Below are 20,743 nucleotides of genomic sequence, written 5' to 3'. Positions count from 1 at the left end.
TTGTGTTTAGCAATGCAGAAAATTCTGATAGCAGATGTTGAATTTGATTTTTTTTTTCCCTTCCTAGAAGGGGTCAGGTACAGAAAAATCCTGATTCAGGGGAACTGTCACCATTTTAGAGCTGCTGCTACATGTCCCTGTCCCTGTCTTTAAAGGAGTTTGTACATTTTGTCCCTGCCAGCTGCACAGCCAAGCCTTTATTGGTGTGTTCAAGTGTTTCCTTTGTTACACCCTAGGCAAATCTGTGCTAACCATACTGGTGAACTCATCTACAATACTGTTTTGTGTTCTGACTTTATGGAGAGACACACACCCATAACTTGAAGGCTGAAGTGGGATCACCAGATCAAGAGCATAATGCATTAGTTTCAAAAACCTTTTACTGAAAATGTGATTTTTTTCCTGATGTAACTAATACTTTGGGGTTTTTTTGTTGGATAGGATTCCTAATTTTTAAAAAATCTCATTTGCTCAATTTATCTGATTTGAGAGGTAATTGTATTCTTAGAAGCATGACTCTGTTACCATGTCTAGACAGATTTGCCTCAGAAACCTGGAAAGTTTAAAGTTGCATTTTCACATATGATAGTCCTTCTTTTTAAGCAACTGTCACTGGGGAATATTTAAGAGAGAAATGAGGCCTGCACAAAAACAGCTGTACAGTGAGTTTATTGTCCTATATGTAGAACCAGTATAACCTGTACTTCTATGCAACCCATGGGCCAAACAGGCACATAAAGACATTCATATTTTAAGACAGACACAGAAAGCATATGGTAATTAGTGTTATTTTTAATTTGACAGTGGAAGGCAGACTTGTAGTTCCTGCTATATTCATAGGCATACAGTGATGTATGAGCTTGTGTGAGAAACAAACTCCTACCAGGTCTGTAGTTCTTGTGTCTTTAAATAGCAGAGGAACATTTTTCTTTGTAAGATGATGGAGGATAATCATGGGGGTGTTCAGGAAGAGCTATCACAGGTTCCCATTTCTCAGGTTGTCTTTGGAGTGGCAGAACCAGGCACCCAGCACTATTACAATGACTATTACAAGGGAATGGGGTTCACTGTTCAATGTAGATATCTATACTGCAACGGTCTGAATCTGAGTTTGTTGTCTAGTCTCTCTTTGTAATCAACAGAGAGAAAGGTGCTTGTGGAACACTATTCATCTCTGCATCAAGATCTAAAACAGGCTAGATGAACTTGTCCAGAGTTGTCCTTTGGGATAAGTAGTTTTCTTGCAATGCCAGTTTGTGTCCATTGACTATAAAGGGAATACAGTGTGACTAACTGGTGCAGATGTCTACTCTGCAGCTGCCTTCCACCTAGCCCGTCTTTGCCTCTCAGAAGTGGAACTTTCTGGTATGAAGGATGCTTGTCTTGTCTTATGTTTTGTCTTGTCAAGAGTGCATGGCAACCACGAATCCATTCTTTTTAATTAATCTTTTGCTACCTTGGAAGAAAAGCAGAAATTTGGGAAGAGTAGGGGAAAAATCAGGGGGGAGAAAGGACCTATTTCGACTTTTAACAAAAACTTGTATTTGTGTGGAGTCTTTTATCTGAGGCTTCAGATTTTAACAATTATTAGGGCCTTGCAATTGCATGATATACCTGTGAGACAAGTAAATAAAATTAGAATAAGTTTACGGTTTTGAGAACTATGAATGCTCAAAGCTCTGAAATCACTCAAGTGATTGAATATATGTAGTTGCTTGATATTTAACATCCAGTGTTGGCTTAAGTGAGTTGCTCAAGGCCAAAATGACTCAATTATGACAGAAATGAAACCCAGGAGTAAAGGCTGCCAGTCCTTTGGATACTGTGGACGTGCCCAGGACTTTCAAATGTCCTTTAGGGTCTTGGGACACCTACTGAGATCAAAGTGATACAAAAGACTGCAGATCATGAAAGCCCAAAGGAACAAAGTTAGTGATTTTTCTAAAAACAGGTGTTTTCACAGTGGGGCAACAGCAAGTAGTTTTATGAGTTATATAAACACCCATTTTGTGAACTGAGCTCTCCAAACAATGAAAGTGTATTACCTGTGAAAAAATGTAAAATGTTTTTAGGTTTCCTACAGATTTTTATTAGATTAGAAATGAGGAAGCTTCTCCCTATACTATTAGCAAAGAGTTCCTGATTCCTATGTTGGTATTTACTGCTCTGTACCACAGATTATACTCCTCATAGAGGGTATCCTTTCGATTTTGTTCTTAATAAATGACTACTTCTTAATTCCAATGACTGTTTTAATTATTGTGCAGGTGTCACGGAAAAATTACCTGCATATTGTGAGCTGGGATTTACACCAAAGCATCTGCTGTATTTTTACATGCTTGAGTGCAACAAGTTATTGAGCCTGTCTTTGTGAAATTTTTGAGTATTAGTTTTGCCATGACACATGCGGACCCTAGTACCTGAATCCTGCCTCTAGACACAAGGTGCCAGGTAATAGCCCTTGAGAAACCCTGTGACATCAAAAGTATTTCAGCTGTGCTATTCAGGCACTACTGCTGAAGTTGAGACTATCAGGCTCCAAATCTCTGCAGTCCTTGTTCTTTTTCCACTTGCATGGGGCACACTATAATGGTGGGATCTTCATAGGGATATAATTTTGGAACTGCCGAGGTCCCTATTCCAAAACACCAGTAATGAGTGGTAGCAGAGCCAAACATAGTAGGACATTTTTTCTAGTAGGCATATAGTTAATTTGGGATGAAATGGGATTATAAAACACATTTATGTCAGCACAGGCCCTGAACTGGAGCACTGGAAGGAGCACTGAGGGGTCTCTCAGTCCTGCCTCAGTCTCTACACCCTGGCAAGACTTCTGAATTTGTCCTACAACTTCATCGCAGCTTTTGCTTGCTTATTACATTCTCACAAAGTTGTTGCTGGGACTGTGCTGTAACTGTAGTCCTAAGACAACAGATGCCCCACGCTAGGTTGGAAAGCTGGTTTAGCGATTACTTTTGCAGCACAGTTTCCTTGAGCCTTTTACAGGGAAGTAAGACAACAATTGCTTTCCCAGATGTTTGAATCCTACCTCATTTAGCCACACTCCTCAGGCTTCTCCAGTGCCTACTGAGAAAGATGTTTGCTTTCTTTGATTCTTCCTTCTGTCAGTCACTCAGCGAGAGTAGACTATTTCTGATTGCTTTGAGAGGTGGCATTGCTGCATTAAAACCCTTTTTCTCTGAAGCAATACATCTCAGTACAGAGAAGCTGAGGATCTGTTTTGTCAAGGCTGAAACACAGAACAGCCTTTCCTTGCTTAGCACTTCTCATTAGGATTCTGCTGGTTTCCCCTTTCCTCTTGTATGGAAAGGTGGAGACTCAAATACATTGTTAAAGTAAGGAAAAAACTCTGTTAACCATATTTTTATCACTTTCCCCAGCCAGACAGAAATTTGGGATCTTTAGTACCCTATTCTCCCTGGCGACATGGATTCCAGGGCTAGAAGCAGAGAAGGAATTTGGGAGATCCAATCCTGGCATACCTAACATTGCTTTCATCGCCATCATTTGCCAGAGAAATCCTCATATGGCCAGTATGTGTTTATTGCCTGGTCGTCTGTCGGCTATTATTTCACTGCCTGTGAAGAGCTCATGGCTGTGGTACAAACACCTAAACCTGCAGTGCCTCTCTCTTCAGCCTGAAGTACAAAGGGGTCTCTGCAGAGAGTGGCAATACGGGGGTGTGTAGCTTCACTGGGCCACTGGAGGGCAGGGCTGGTATTATGTATCAGGAATGAGATGTGAAGGAAGTTACTCTCATGAAAAGCAGCACCCATGAAGCTTGTTCACGTATTTTGAAGTCTGCGCCCATAAAGTCGACAATAACACCCCCATTTTCAGTCTTTATTTCATCAGCAACAAAGAGTCATCCTTTGATCCTTACCTTCCACTTTTGCAATGTAAAACAGAACTAGAGGAAAGGCTTTGCCTGTTCATTTCTTCTTTAACTGCAAGTGTCTTTGGGCTATTTAAACTGTGATGAAAACAAAGTGAGTCAGTGTGACAATATTGACAGAGCAGGGATCAGGGTGAAAGCAGTTGTAAATCCAGCATCCTCTGACTTTGCACATCCAACTGTCCACATGAAATGCTGCAACAAAATTAGCACAGAGGAAAAAAAAAAGCCTTTAGCTTAGCTATGAAGAAAGCCAAGTTCAGGGGTTTGGGGTGGTGTTGAGGAGAGTTCCATAAACACAGTTCTTGAAAGGAAACGGCCTTGTTTGTATTGAGCTCCAGGACTGTCAGGAGCACTAGCTTGTCTCTCTGAATTATCTTCACAAGACAATCAGGTCAGCCTTTCATTAATTTTGCAAACCAGATTTGATCCAATTGGGGGATTTTTCACAGTAAATCAAACAGCTTCTACACTAATGAAGAACATTTAAAAAGGAAGTTGAGCTCTGCCATGAGCTGGGGGAAGGAAAGGGATGAATGAGTCAAAAGCCACATCCAGACTTCTCCTCAGACTCTTGTTCCGAGTGCTGGTGGTACATGAATACATTTCTGACAAGCCCTAGAGATGCAGTTAGAGACAATGCCCAGTAACGTGAAAGATATTAAAAATTTCCATTAAGTCAATAAATGAATAAACAAACCCCTTAATTTCAACTGTACCTGCAGTTCACTTGTGCTCAGCAGAAAGGAAAAATACATGCTTTTATGTATGAGGAAGAATGATCTATTGGAGCAGAAGAAAACATACCAAAAGGGGAAAGAAGACTTTGAATGACAAAGACAGGGGGAAAGAGCCAAAATAAAATGTAGGAAATGTGACGCGAGGCAAGAAGAGGAACAGAAATAATTGCGGATGGAATACTGGGTTTTTTATTGTAATTTGTAGCCTTAAAAAAAAAAAAAAAAAGATGAAAAAAGAACAATGTAATCATGTGGTTGAGAGTTATGGTAAACAGAGAGGCCAAAGGGAATAGCTGAACAACTTGCAGAGGCAGCTGAAGATAAACAAATCCCCAGACTTTCCCAGCTCACAGGACAGAAACAAATGGGAGAAAACAGAAACCAAGTGAAGTCTTCAGAGAATGAGAGGTATGTCTCAATGTAATGCCAGGGGAGGGGCAGACCTGCCTTTTCATCTGTACAACTAAAGAGGACCTCAGTTTTTTGGACATTTCTTCTACTCTCTTCTAAACCACAGAGCAGCTGAAAGAATACTGTAGATCAGGGTAAGAACTGTTCTACCACTGAGATAAACCTCAATGTCTTTGAGGGACTGAAGGTGAATTTGGTTTAGAATTTTTAAAAAATGTGCAGAATGTGTCATTTTCCCTGGTACCCCAGGTTTATGGAGATGGGGAAGAGCAAACTCCTTTGCCTGCCATCCAGCTCACCTTCAGCACACAGGTGTACAGTCACAGAAGCAAACAGTGCATTAGTCCACTCAAGTGCATGACACCAGTATGAGTGTAATGGCAACAATATTGGTGAGGTGACACCCTGCGTCTCGCACAGCACATTCGCAAATTAACACAAGCTTTTGCTGTGCATGTCTATTATCTTTTCCGCAATGCTTTCTGTAAAAGTCACCACAGAGTGACTGAGGCTGGCAGACACCTCTAGAGTTATCTACTCCAACCCTGCTGCTCTGAGTTGCTCAGAGCTGTGACTAGTTGGGTTTTGAGTATCTCCAAGGATGGAGACTCCATAACCTCTCTGGGCACCCTGTTCCAGTGTTTAACCACTCTCACAGTAAAAAAATTTTTCTTATGTTTAGGTGATATCCCAGTCAGGTTCCTGACCTTTGTGTTTAGAAATGGCTTCCAGGGGAAGTTGCTCCATCACCTTCCCACAGATTGAGGTGAGGCTGACAAACCTGTAGTTTCACAGATCCTCTTTCTTGTCCTTCTTGAAGATGGGAGTGACATTCACTTTCTTCCAGTGCTCAGGAACCTCTCTTGATCACCATGATCTTTCAAATATAATCGAGAGTCACCTCACAATGACACCAGCCAGCACCTCAGCACCCATGGGTGCCTCCCATCATGTCCTATGGGCTTGAGTATGTCCAGCATGTTTAAGTGTTCTCTAACCATGTCATCCTTCACAGGGGTAAGTCTTCCTTGCTCCAGACTTTCCCTCTGGTCTGAGGAGCCTGGTATGGCTGAAGGTCAGTCTTGCCTGTAAAGATGAAGACAAAGAAATACCTTGGGCTTTTCCATGTCCTTTGTCAATGGGAGTGGGGTCAAGCATCTAGATAAAATGTTTACCAGAGCTGAATATTTTGTACTGAATTACAATTAGCTTCCCCAGAAGGATTGCCTTTTATCACTGCCATGACTCTTGCCAATTTGAAGGAGCAAGCTAAACAATACTCAGTAAGCTGCCCTGCAAGTTAGTGGTAGGAGTCCCAGCATTCAGGTACAACACTGTTCTGTAAACCCTGCAAGGTCTCACCTATCCTACCAAGGACTAATAGCTCTTTTTCATAATCAGTCATTCCCACTAGGCTTAATTTCCTTAAGTAAATACAAAGTACAGACATGATATTGTCCTGAGAGTGTACTCCCAAACTCAAAATCCTGACACATTTAGGTATCCGTCCCAACCATTGACCCCTAGCTGAGTCATTTTGATGAACCATTTCTGTGTACTGCAAAGCTTTCACTTGCTGCTTGCAGAACAACAGAAAGAAAAGGTATGCTGGGTGGCTACACACCATCAAACAAGAAAGGCAAGAAACTCCAAGACAAATTTTGCCTCCTGATGCCAAGTGAAGCGGGTAGTGTTTTGTTGTAGTGCTGTCAATCAGAGCTGCCCCTGCCTTTGGGCATTGTAATCAGTAAGAGATCAGGGCTTTTCACCCCCTTGTCCTTTGGGACTGAAAGGAGCACATCCGACTCCTACCAGCAATGAACTTCTCAGGACTCACCCAAAAATGCTCAGCTCTTGCTGACATTTAGCTCCTTTTCCCCTTTCATCTGCAATGATAACAAGAGTGAAGGAATATATTCTCTTGTCAATAGTACCTGAACAGTTCGTCTGTTTTGTGAAAATAAATTTAGGGCATGCTTCATTTTGCTCCTTTTTCACCAGGATGCTTTTTGCTATTCGTCCTTGATGGTAGTACCTGGGATATAAACTATGTTCTGCTACTCTCCAGGGCTGTCCCACTTTAGCAAAAGAGGGCATAGCTAGGCCTCTCAGAGACATTCAGCACAACCCTCAATAATGCATGGCATTAATCTAGCACCCCATTTTCTAGAGACAAATTGTTGGCACACCAGCAAATTGAACCACCTGTGTCTCTGGAGGAGTGATACTTCATCTGGAAGAACCAAAGGAAAAAAGGCTTGGTGTTTCAGGTGGAAAATAACTTCTGACACTTGCTACTGGAAAGTTTTAAATAAACCTTTATTCATTCAGATAATGGAGACATCAATCAATGGCTGTCCTGGGACCATGCGCATATTATAGAGGAACAGAGTAGAGTTTGCTGTTCTTATGCAAACTGAAGAAGGAAGTTGGCTGTGGCTGAAAATCAAGAGTACACTGCATGTTGGATGGATTTTTAGCTCTACATTAAATCTCTAGTGCCATGTTAGTCAAGCCATTCCTATGTCTTTATGCTCTTGACATGTTCTTGTGACACATGAAGGTCACATCACCAATGTTAGTTGAATAGGTGAAGCACTCAGTATTGGCTCAGTTTTGTTTCATTGAAGTCAATGATGGTTTTAGCAACATAATTAGGCCCATTTTTGCCACTTCTGCAAGCTCCCTTAGACTGCAAGATTTGAAGCACTGTTCACGTCTGCTCGTATCCCCCTACACCTCAAAACCAGCTTGTTTGCACCCACAGTACCTGATTCCTCTGTATTCCAGCTCTCATGACCATTCTCACTTCTGCACATGCTACAGTACCTCTCTCATAATCATCAAAGATAGAGGACAATCTGCACTAGCGATACAGTCTACGGCTATGTGAAAGTGGGAAAGACCAAGTGAGGAAATTTGTGTGGGAGGCCAGGATTAGAAACTTCTCAGAGACAAATCAGAAAAAGTAAGTGGGGGATCCAAGGTGGGAGGGAGAGTTTGGCTGGGCTAGAAGACTGACAGGGCATATAAAGCACTGGCCCTGCAGAAGAGACGGCTACAGAGGCAGGAACAGGTGTTTGAAGGTAGGGATGGGAAAGAACCAGGCTAAGTGGTTTGGGGCAGTTGAGGGTCAAGGCTGATAGAAATGCCTAGAAACATCTAAGCCCACTAATCAGGTTCTTGACCATCCCAGAAACCAATGGACAACCTCTGCTGTGTCTTCTATCTTCAGTGTCTGGCAAATGTGAAGAAGACAAACCTGCTTCTGCCATTATGTCCTCTGGTAGCTCAACCCAAAGAGGTTTGTGCTGTAGTCCTAAAAGCTCCAAGCTGTTTGATTGCTTTTACAGAGAAGAACACACCCTCCGTGGCTTTCTTAAAGTGCCAGACAATGCAGACCCCAAGTTGAAAAAACAGGTATTAATGCAACCCAGAGCTCTCTGTGGTGGAGAGCAGACTATCTCCTGTGGCTTCTTTTGCACACGTTTCCAAAATACTGCTGATTAGCCACTGATCCTATTTTTAAGTTTTAAAACTGAAATTCCATAAGATGGGTGCAAAACACAGGTCCCTGTGGACCTAGACCATCTCAACCTTATCCAAAGATTCATTTGGTCTTTTTCACACCGAGTTATCATTTGCCACACTCCTTTCTTTCTTCCTCATGGCCTCTCTTGCCTTGAGTATTGGAAACCAAAACCTGACCTGAAAAGACAGAAATACAATGTTATGATCATGGTTTTACTGAGTTAGAGATTGCCTAGTCACTAACATCCTATATAGTCAGTATTGAAGGCTATTAAAAAACCAAAACCAAACCAAACCAAACCAAACCAAACCAAACCAAACTCTATGTGTCTGCAGCTATGTATCTGGATTTGCCATAAATATATGCATGTATGTTTATATTTCCATTAGTCCACATATACATACATATACAGGGTGAATGTTTTTGCAAGCAAAAAGTTCTGATTCCTAATGGTATTTGCAGTTACACTCCCACTGTGTTTTTAAACAGAAATATATCACCTTCCATTTTGTTAAGCAACAACTGAACATGTTTCTCAACATTAAGAGGCTGCTCACAAATGCCTAACATTTGCTGTCTAGATTTCAGGAATACTCATTCTGCTGGAGGTACTTTTCATACACTCATGAAAACAAGTTTCTTCTCTGGAGAGCTCTAAGTCTGAGGAGTATTTCGTGCCAGCACACAGTCATCTGCGTGTACCCCTGTCATGTCTGATGCATGTGTGTGGAAGGACAGAACAAAACAATTATATGATCTAATCTTACCAATAGGCATCTTGTCTCCAGCCCCTGTGCAAGAGAGCACTGGGGAAAGTCTATTAGCACATAATTGAAATTAACAAGTGTTTAAGTATTTCCTGGATCTGGCTACTGTCCTGGTTTTGGCTGGGATAGAGTTAATTTTCTTCCTAGTAGCTGGTATAGTGCTGTGGTTTGGATTTAGTAGGAGAAGAATGCTGATAACACGCTGATGTTTTAGTTGTTGCTAAGTACTCCTTATGCTAGTCAAGGACTTTTTATCTTCCCATGCTCTGCCAGGTGCACAAGAAACTGGGAGGTGGCACAGCCAAAATAGTTAATCCAAACTGACCAAAGGGCTATTCCATACCATATAACGTCATGCTCAGTATATAAACTGGGGGGGGGGGGGGGGGGGGAAGAGGTTGGCTGGGGGACAGCAATTGCTGCTCTGGAACTGTCTGGGTGTTGTTCAGCAGGTGGTGAGCAGTTGCATTGTGCATCACTCGCTTTGTATATTATTATTATTATCATCATCATTATTATATTGTTATTATTATCATTACTATCTTACTTTATTTCAATTATTAAACTGTTCTTATCTGAACCCAGGAGTGTTTCTCACTCTTACTCCTCTGGTTCTCTCCCCCATCCCATCGGGGTAGGGGAAGTGAGAGAGCGGCTGCGTGGTGCTTAGTTGCTTGCTGGGGCTAAACCACGACAGCTACTAGCCTGAGAGAAGGAGATTTTTGTTTTTTCCCTAGAGCTGATGGCTTACCGTTCTAGCAAACATTTTCTTCCCAGTTTTATCTTGTAGCTTTGCTCTTTTCTTGAGTAATTTTGCATGTAAATAATGTATCCGTTTCATCTCAGTGTCAGGATAAAATGAAGTTGACACGAGTATTTTAAGTTGGGTCAGGAGGCCAGAGAATAACCCAAAAATTATTAAGAAGAAGGTGATGACTCCAAGCTGGATCCATGTCGTGGAGAGAGTAAGCTCTGGCTGCAACATGCAGTCATGCTTAAACAAAGAGATCTTGAAAGTATCAGTCTTTGCAATATGCTCTCTTGTACCAATGATAAAGCTGTTCTCATTCCTCTGCACAAGAAAAGGGGAAAAAAAGAGTTGATTATAGTACTGATTCCCTCCTTTCTTAATATTTTCCCCATTGGACATTCAGATTTACAAAGGTCCACAAATTGTCTAGTCCATCCAGTGTTTACATATGCTATGCTCATAACAATATATTTATTGTCTATTTATAAATGTTTCAGATGGCATTTTCACCATTTCTCTTGGGAGACTGTACCACAACTTGAACTGTTAAAAACTTACCTTCTCAATGGCTCTGATAGACAAATATTTAGGTAATCTGACTATAATGGTTTAATATATTCCCACTCCCATGAATCTGCTCAGATCATCTGTTGGAGGGTCCTTCCTTCAGAGTAAAACAGCAGAGCAGAGTGTGTCTGTCCCTTTGGTTGTGGCTCAGTACATGATCAGCAGTGCTTCCACACCCACCTAGGCAGGTGCTCTGACCACAAGGTTACCATGCAGACAAAGCCACCTCTCCTCCTCTAGTAGGTGCCTTTGCTTAGGAGAGGTGATGTCTTGCACTGCTTGTGGATTAAAATGCTGAATGAGAGGGACTAAATTGGACACACTGCTGGGACCAGTATTTCATACTGGCAGGGAACTTTCTGCTCTGCATGTAGGAACACTGTAGGAAGACTGAATCATCCAGCCCTGCCTTCTGACCACATCAGGGGGATATGTAGCTCTTCCCTGTGGCTCTTCTAACCACCTTACAGAAGCCAGGCACTTCTGTTAGATGCTCATTGGAAAAATAAGGTGCACAAAGCATGCCACCTGTTTTCAGCCTGTTAGCCTTTCCTTGATATTATCCTGTTCCAATCCATCTCAGTACATTCTATCCCTAATCAGAAGCAATGTATAGGCAAGGAAAAACTGCATTAGGAACTCAGTTTGAAACAGTGGCACAAGTCATGAAGAACTTTACTGTTCATACCAAAAATAAATATCCCAAGAAGTCATTGAGTTTGTCCTGCTCATCCAGCCAGCTTTCTATACTCCTGAGATGAGTGGGCCTGAGGCTTGTTATGAAAAATCTGTTAAGGTTAGATTTTACATTTTAATGTGACTAGCCTTCCTTGGGGATCTAGAAGCAATCTGATGATGGCATAATTTTCAGGTTTGGAAGAGTCAACCAGCTCTCCACAGGAGTGAACACTGCACATAAAGAGAGCAAATTCATAATACGGGACTCATGAATCAGCCAGACAGGGTCAGGCTCAGGCTTTCTGTCCATGGATGGCGGAACTAAGCTCCTTCTTTGCCCTGACTTGGGTCACACCCAAGGCAGGTCATGATAAGGGTCTGTCCTCAAGGTACAAAGGATAGAAACACAGGCAAAACCAGACACAGCTGTACACAGAGAATAGCTGATGCTACAGCAAGTTGCTTAGGGCTGTGTTCAGTTGAGCTTTTAATATCTCCAAGGGTGGAGACTTCACAACCTGTCTCAGAAACCTGTTCTAGTGTTTGATCACCTGAAGAGTAAAAAAAAAAAATTATTTTGTTGAAATGGTATTTCCTTTAATTTGTGCCCATTGCCTCTTGTCCCTGCACTGGCCAACACTGAGAAGATTCTGGCTCCTCTTTCTTACACCCACCACCCCCATCAAGTATTTATACACACTGATGAGATCCTCCGGAGCTTTCTCTTCCCCAGCCTGAACAGCCCCAGTTCTCTTAGCCTCCCCTCGTATGACAGATGCTCCAGTCCTTTAATCATCTTCTTGACCCTTTACTCAACTCACTCCAGTACATGCATGTCTCTCTTGTATTGGTGAGCCCAGCACTGGGCACAGCATTCCATAGGGGTCTCACCAGTGCTGAGCAGAGGGGAAGGATGACCTCCCTCAGCCTGCTGGCAACACTGCCTAATGCAGAGCAGGATAGCCCTTTGTTTGCCATAAGGGCACATTGCAGGCTTGTGGTCAACTCAGTGTCCATCAGAACTCCCAGGGTCTTTTTCTGCAAAGCTGCCTCCCAGCTGGCTGGCCCCCAAGATGTATAGTGCATGGGGTTATTCCTTCCCAAGCACTGCAAGATATGGCATTTGCCTTTGCTGAACATTGTGAGATTCCTGTCAGCCCAGTTCTCTAGCCTTTTCAAGTCGCTCTGAATGGCAACACTATCCCCTGGTGTTTCAGCCACTCTTCCCAGTTTTATATTATCTGCATACTTGTGTGGCTATAGTCTGTTCCTCTGTTCAGGTCTTTAATGAAGAGGTTAAACAGTATACACTCCAGTATCTACTGCTGGGGGACATCAAAAGTGACTTTGTGTCATCAGAACCTTTTGGGTCCAGCAGTTCAGCTAGTTTTCAGTTCATAGCACTCTCCATTTATCTAGCCTATGCTTCACCAGTTTGTTAATGAGGATGTTGTGGAAGACAGTGTTGGAAGCTGCCGTGGTTTAGCCCCTGTTGACAACCAAGCATCACACAGCTGCTCGTTCATTCCCCCTACCCCAATGGGATGGGGGAGAGAATTGGAAGGGCAAAAGGAAGAAAACTTGTGGGTTAAGAACAGTTTAATAATTTAAATAAAATAATAATAATAATAATAATAGCCATAAATATTGTAATGAAAAGGAGAACAACGAGAGAGAGAACAAAACCTGGGGAAAAATAACCCCAAGTGATGCAACTGCTCACCACCTGCTGACCAACACCCAGCCAGTCCCCAAGCAGTGATTGCAGCCTCCTGGCCAACTCCCCCCAGTTTATATACTGAGCATGACGTCATATGGTGTGGCACACTCCTTTGATCAGTTTGGATCAACTATCTTGGCTGTGCCCACTCCAAACTCCTTGTGCACCTGGCAGAGCATGGGAAGCTGAAAAGTCCTTGACTAGCATAAACAGTACTTAGCAACAACTAAAAACATCAGTGTGTTACCAGCATTCTTCTCCTACTAAATCCAAAACACAGCACTATGCCAGCTACTAGGAAGAAAATTAACTCTATCCCAGCCAAAACCAGGACAGAAGCCTTAAATGCACAATCAGCATCCACTGTTCTCCCTTCATCCAACAATCCAGTGTTTGTATCATAGAAGGCTCTTAGGTTGGTCAAGCATGACTTAGCCTTTGTAATTCCATGCTGAATACTCCTAATAGCCTTCTTGGCCTTCACATATTTGGAAATGGTTTCCAGGATTAGTTGCTCCATCACCTTCCCAGGGATCAAGGTGAGGCTGACCAGACTGTAGTTCCCTGGATCCTCCTCCTTGCCCTTCTTGAAGATGGGAGTGACAGTTACTTTCTTCCACTCTTCAGGAACCTCTCCCAGACACCAGGGCCTTTCAAAGATAATCAAGAGTAGCCTCACAATGACATCAGCCAGCCCCCTCAGCACCCATGCCTGCCTCCCTTCAGGTCCCATGGACTTACTTTGTTTAAATGTTCCCTGGCCTGATCCTCCTCCACCAAGGGTAAGTCTTCCTTGCTCCAGACTTGCCCTCTGGTCTCAGAGCCCGGAGATTCCTGAAGGGTGCTTTTCCTAGTAAAGGCAGAGCTGAAGGTGACACTGAGTACTTTGGGCTTTTCCATGCCCTTCGTCACCAGGACCCTTACTGCACTTAGCAGTGGACCCACATTTCCCCATCTCTTTCTTCTGCTGCTGATAGACCTGTAGAAGCCCTTTGTGCTGCTCTTTGCCTGCCTCACCTCATCCAGCTCCAGGTAGGCTTTGGCTTTCCCGACCCCATCCCTATACAATCACACAGCATCTCTACATTCCTCCTGGGCCCCTGTCCCTGCTTCTACCTCCCCTATGCTTCTTTTTTACGTTTTAGTTTTGTCAGGAGCTCCTTGCTCATCCATGCTGGCTTCCTGCTGCCTTTGCTTCATTTAGTTGGGATGAACCATTCTTGAGCTTTGAGGAGGTGAGTTCTGAATATCAACCAGCTCTCCTTAACCCTTGTTCTCTGAAGGACCATATCCAAGGGGACCAGGACCATTTTGCATACTGTTTTGCTAGATGTGCAGCAGCAGGGTTTATATGAGGTGTAAAGGCCCCTCCGCATGCGTAGCAACATATCTCCTCAACATATCTCACATTAGACCAACTGACCAGATAATGAAAGCCTCTCTGCTTTTGCATAGGAATCTGACCTCTCCAGTATGACTCCGATTTGTTATACATCTGCTGATGGCACAGTTATAGTGTATCCAACAGCTTTTGCACCTACCTTCCTAGAAGAAAGTTCAGGTAACAATTAGAAAAGTAACAATTAGAAAGGTAACAATTGGAAGCTGGCAGCCTCCATCCTTTAGGAAAAGAGGTTTTCCACTGACACAATCTGGAAACCTTTGGCTTATGTCTGCCATACAGATTCTCAATTTCTCTACTCTTTCTTAAGATAAAACTGGACAATAATTTAATTTTTATCCCATGAAAGAGTTAGATATTTGGATATACGATACAAAATACCACCATCTGAAGTATGACAGAATTTGACCAGCAGTTTGACTTCATTTCAGCTAATTTCATTAGCAGTTTACATTTGCCTTAAGTGCTCCCATGCCTCAAGCATGCTGTGTACTACATCTTCCTTCTCCTTCATTGTTCAGTCCCAACCAAATGAACGTCCATTGACACACTGGGACCACCAGTCTGCCACAAGACTGTCTAAGCTGAACCTGCAATGGTTTAGCAGTGTGTCATAGAGAATGTGGTCTGGCTGAAGAAGCCAACTGAGAGGTTTAATATGTCATGTATGCAAAAGTGAGACTGAGAATCTGCCAAAGTTTGTATGTCCTGTTCTGTTTGCTTGTAATTTCAAGCAACACACTTATTGCATTGCTCACCTTAATAACCTTACTCTTTGGAATCGCTTTTGGCTAGATGAATTTTGGCGGGATGGGGAGAAATGGGAATGAATTCTTGTTATTATGAGCTCTAAAAGGAAGTAATAGAAAATGCTGAGTAAGAAAAAAATTGACAGAAGAAAAAGCATATATCATATCGTACTAACAGTCAAGCATCCCTTTGAAATCTTTTTATCTTGAAAGTATCAAAGGGTTATATGCTTTTGGAAAATGTTTTAAGTCTGATCTTGCAAGCTATCAAACTGGACAGCTTTCCTGTGCCCGCACAGCATCACACAGGTCAGACACTCCAAAGTGGAATCTCCAGCCTTAGAAGTATTCACAGACAAGACTGAGCAATCTGATCTGACTCTGAAGTTGGCCCTGTTTTGAACATGAGGTTGGTCTAGATGGCCTCCAGTCATCCCTTCCAACCTAATTACTCTATGGTTCTGTATGACACAGCTGCTCCTGCTAGAAAAACCTTGAGATTTTGGCAACGTGTTATTATTTCATGTATACACAGCCATGCTTTTTTCATAAGCTCCTCACATACTCAGCTGAAGAAAGGTAGGCATCTCTTACATCAGTGTCACGGTGACATTTTGACTATAAAAGCGGTGCTTCACAAATGTCAGCACTGTGAGTTTCCAGTTTTAAGGTTCCAGTCTTCCCCACTGTGCTGGTTTTGGCTGGGATAGAGTTAATTTTCTTCACAGTAGCTACTATGGGGCTATGTTTTGGATTTGTGCTGGAAACAGTGTTGATAACACAGGGATGCTTTAAGTTATTGCTGAGCTGCACTTACACAGAGTCAAAGCTTTTTCTGTTTCTCACACCACCTTACCAGCGAGTAGGTTGTGGGTGCAGAAGAAGCTGGGAGGGGATACAGCTGGGACAGCTGACCCCAACTGACTGAAGGGATATCCCATACCATATGACATCATGATCAGCAGATAAAGCTGGGGGAAGAAGAAGGAAGGGGGAGATGTTTGGAGTGATGGCATTTGTCTTCCCAAGTAACCACTATGCATGATGGGGTCCTGCTTTCCTGGAGATGGCTGAACCCCTGCCTGCTGATGGAAAGGATTGAATGAATTAGAATCATAGAATTGTTTTTGTTGGAAAAGACCTTTAAGATATTCAGGTCCTACCATTAACCTAACACTGCCAAGTCCACCACTAAACCATGTCCCTAAGCACCACATCTACAAGTCTTTTAACTACCTCCAGGGATGGGGACTCAACCACTTCCCTGGGCAGCCTGTTCCAGTGCTTGACTACTCTTTCTGTGAAGCAATTTTTCCTAATATCCAATGTAAACCTCCCCTGGCGCAGCTTGAGCCCATTTCCTCTTGTCCTATCCCTTTTTACTTGGGAGAAGAGACCAACACCTACCTCATTACAACCTCCTTTAAGGTAGTTGTAGAAAGCAATGAGGTCTCCCCTCAGCCTCCTTTTCTTCAGGCTAAACAAACCCAGTTCCGTCAGCTGCTCCTCATAAGACTTGGTCTCTAGACCCTTCACCAGCTTCGTTGCCTTTCTTTGGACATGCTCCAGCACTTCCATGTCTTTCTTGTAGTGAGGGGCTTAAAACTGGACATGGTATTTGAGGTGCAGCCTCACCAGTGCTGAGTACAGGGGGACAATCACTTCCCTGCTCCTGCTGGCCACACTATGTCTGATACAAGCCAGGATGCTGTTGGCCTTCTTGGCCACCTGGGCACACTTCTGGCTCATGTTTAGCCAGCTGTCTACCAACACCTCCAGGTTCTTTTCCACTAGGCAGCTTTCCAGCAACTCTTCCCCAAGCCTGTAGTGCTGCATGGGGTTATTGTGACCAACATGCAGGACCCGGCACTTGGCCTTGTTGAACCTCATACAATTGGCCTCGGCCCATTGATCCAGCCTGTCCAGATCTCTCTGCAGGACCTTCCTACCCTCAGGCAGATTGACACTCCCACCCCACCTGGTGTCATCTGCAAACTTACTGAGTGTGTACTCAATCCCCTCGTCCAGATCATTGATAAAGATATTAAACAGAACGAGCTCCAGTACTGAGGCCTGAGGAACACCACTTGTGACCAGCCACCAACTGGATTTAACTCCATTCACTGCAACTCATTGGGCCCAGCCATCCAGCCAGTTTTTTACCCAGTGAAGAGTACACCTATCCAAGCCATGGGCAGCCAGTATCTGTCCAAGGTAGCAGTTCTGCTCCCCCCTACCCCTTACTTCTCCAAGAATCAAAAACTCTATCATTTCATGATCGCCATGCCCAAGACAGCCTCCAACAATCACATCACCCACAAGTCCTTCTCTGTTTGAGAACAACAGGTCCAGTGGGGTGCCTTCCCTAGTTGGCTCACTCACCAGCTGTGTCAGGAAGTTATCTTCCACACACTCCAGGAACCTCCTAGACTGTTTCCTTTCTGCTGTATTATATTTCCAGCAGACACCTAGTAAGTTGAAGTCCCCCACAAGAACAAGGGCTAGCAATTGTGAGACTTCTCCCATCTGCTTATAGAATATTCTGTATGCCTCTTCATCCTGGTTAGGTGGTCTATAATAGACTCCCACTGTGATGTCTGTCTTGCTGGCCTTCCCCCTGATACTTACCCATAAACACTCAACCCTATCATCACTATCATTAAGCTCAAGACAATCAAAACATTCCCCAACATACAGAGCTACCCCACTGCCTCTCCTTCCTTGCCTATCCCTACTGAAGAGTTTATAGCCATCCATTGCAGCACTCTAGTTCTGCAAGTCATCCCGCCATGTTTTTGTCATGGCAACTATGTCATAGTTTTCCTGCTACACAGTGGCTTCCAGCTTCTCCTGTTTGTTGCCCATGCTGCATGCATTGGTGTAGATGCACTTCAGTTGGGCTATTGATCCCATCACCTTTCTGGGGGGAGAAGCCCTAATTCCTACATAACCATTCTCAGGTACTTCTGTGGTTTCTAAACATATCCATAACCCTTGCATCTTTGCTGCCTCATGGATCTCCATCCCTTACCTCCACTGAGATGGCAGATGGAAGGACCTCGCTAGTACACCATCCCTCAGACATTAGCATGGTGCCCTCAGGGGGTGAATTCCTTGTTTTGCTTTACTTGCATGTGCGGCTTTTGCTTTACCTATTAAACTGTCTTTATGTCAACCCACGAATTTTCTCACTTTTATTCTTCTGATTCTCTCCCCCATCCCACTGGAGGGGAGGAATAAACAAGCAGCTGTGTGATGCTTAGATGCCGGCTGGGGTTAAACCATGATATCCACATATATAAACGGAGGAATGAAACTCCTTCTTCCTTTATTTACTATACTCTAGAAATATGATGACACTTTGGAAAGTGCAGAGAACTGTCTGGTTCCATCCAACATACATATCTGTAAAGGCAATGGCCCTTTTTGAAAGAAAATGAATGATTATGCTTTGAAAGAATTGATGGTTCATTGGCTGTACGTCTGTTCCTGCAACTGCTGAATATGAAGAGAAATTTTTCAACACTAAACTAAGAAATATAAAGTACTGACAAGTACTTACTTGCTGAAAGAGGCTGAGTTGAATCTCTATATCCGGTACTTGTTGGAGATGTTTATTCACAGAAATAATTAACCAATAAAACAAATAATCTACTGAAGCAAACAGAAGCCAGATGCAAAGATGAATAATTACAGGGAGAAAAAAATACTGCATGTTTTTTCTGTCCTTCCTTGTGAGGCAGAAAGATGGGATTGTTACATAATCTTTTCTTTCTTTTCCATTAAGTGGCAGAAGGCAGGGTCTTTGCTGTTGCTTTTGGTGCTCATCAAATGCGATGAACTCTTTAGTGATATAAGTATTCTTAAATTTGGTGCCATGAGAGCCCACAAATTTTTTGATAAAGAGGCCAGTTCCAAAAGAAGCTAGAAAAATCCCTACTATAGGCAATACTTTCTGGCCTATATAGGGAAGTATAGTCAGCATAAAAGATATCTGGTTAGCAACTCTCTGGATTTCTTGCTTTGTGTCATTTAGCTCTTGTTTTAATGCATCATCTGAAATTGAGTAAGATGGTGTGAATTCATGACTTAGGAACACTACAGATTCAGGCAGTTTAGTGGAAAGCTTGGCCATCTTGTAAATCCATTTTACTGCCTCAACATAATATTTTATCAAGGCAAATTCCTCATACTCCAAATGACAGGTTATACTGTCTGCCAGAACCTTTAGGTTGTGAAAAATATTTTGGATGTTGCCGGCCACCACAACGCCTGTGCCAGCAGTAATAAGAGCATTCCTGCCATTTTGCAGTCCACAAGAAAGAAGGAACAGGACACTAAAACAGCGCAGGTGCTTGAAACAGGAGAGTGCGATAGAAAGCAAGATCCAGATGAATCCAGAAATCAATAAGGGACCCAAAGGGTGATGTGCCAGGGAGAAGTGCATGCCAAGGAATAAGAGAAAGCTTGAGAGGAAGCCAACTGCAGAGCAAACTGCAAAAAGCTGCATCAGATACTTCCAGCCAGGCTTCCTTTCAGATACAAAAATTCCCCAGGCATTCTTGGCTATTGAGACAAATGTTTGCATTTTCTTCTGATTGTTGTTGACACTGCGATAGCTCAAACTAAAAGGAAAGGAAAACAAAAATACCATTAGTTACAGGGTCACACTATTGATGATGTGCTTTCAACTGGCTGATCAATAGTACTTCACCTGGCAAAAAATGCAGGTCTGACTCACACGGGGGCTGAACCACCCCGCATTAGACCCAAATCTTCATTCCTAATATCACACATATAAACATGGAAGAGATGACTCTAAAAGGTATTGTATCTTTTTTTCAAAGTATTTTTGTCCTTTTACTTTTTGTACACTTTGATTTCTCATTTGCTATATAGAGACAGTGGTTCATATGTACATATATGTGTTTGTGCATGTATGAGGAGAGCATGAGAGGGATGCAAGCCCCTCGTAGCACCCAGTGCTTCCCTGGAGATGCTATCTTTGCTTTACAGGGGCGCCAGAAAGAGAAAGAGGGGAGCATGGAAATTTCCTATCCGTACCCCAGTGCAGGGGAACATGGCTCGACCTGTGGGGAGCAGCCAGAGCAGCTGCCAGGGAAGGAGGAACGGGTGGGGCAGCATGTGCATGCTGCCCAGGAATGGGGAATGAAACTCTCCTTTTTCAACTGGAGGTAGGTCAGTACAGAGGGAACTAAGTGTGTCTCAGAAGCATCGTTCTTTCTTTGAGTCTCTCCTGGGATAGCACAGCTACAAATTGGCCCATATACACTTTTAACCCTAATTGCTTGTACTTGTCACCATGTCTCCTGCCTACCAGCATGCCCGTACTGTAAATTACAATGTAGTCCTGTGAGATTCAATTCAGTTTGATGGGAGACAGTCCAGTGCTCATGTCTTTCCTTCTTATTTTACAATATAATATTTATAGTTCAATTTGTCCAAAGATACAAGATCAATTTATATGCATATTAGCTTTTTAACGTACT

General features: G+C 43.0%; 1 protein-coding gene across 1 annotated transcript; it reads right to left on the bottom strand.

The window, feature by feature from the left end:
* Positions 1–8,691: 8,691 nt before the first annotated feature.
* DCSTAMP (dendrocyte expressed seven transmembrane protein) lies at positions 8,692–19,821 on the bottom strand. Its single transcript, XM_075706262.1, has 3 exons — positions 18,796–19,821; positions 10,118–10,438; positions 8,692–8,775 (listed from the first exon to the last, which is right to left on the bottom strand). The coding sequence occupies exons 1-3, from the start codon at positions 19,819–19,821 to the stop codon at positions 8,692–8,694; spliced, it is 1,431 nt and encodes a 476-aa protein (XP_075562377.1).
* Between the last annotated feature and the right edge of the window lie 922 nt (positions 19,822–20,743).

Source organism: Pelecanus crispus, chromosome 2 (genome assembly GCF_030463565.1).
Source record: "Pelecanus crispus isolate bPelCri1 chromosome 2, bPelCri1.pri, whole genome shotgun sequence".
Taxonomy (NCBI): Eukaryota; Metazoa; Chordata; class Aves; order Pelecaniformes; family Pelecanidae; genus Pelecanus; species Pelecanus crispus.
The sequence above is the reverse complement of the archived record's forward strand: the minus strand, read 5'-3'. Positions and strand labels throughout refer to the sequence as shown.

Excerpts from the sequence above, each read along its gene's own strand:
- DCSTAMP (XM_075706262.1), bottom strand. The coding sequence starts at position 19,821 with ATGCAAACATTTGTCTCAATAGCCAAGAATGCCTGGGGAATTTTTGTA. Across the intron at positions 10,439-18,795 it reads AACTCAGCCTCTTTCAGCAA|AGGAATGAGAACAGCTTTAT; the intron begins GTAAGTACTTGT and ends TTTCTTGTGCAG. Across the intron at positions 8,776-10,117 it reads AGAAAATGTTTGCTAGAACG|GTCAGGTTTTGGTTTCCAAT; the intron begins GTAAGCCATCAG and ends CTGTCTTTTCAG.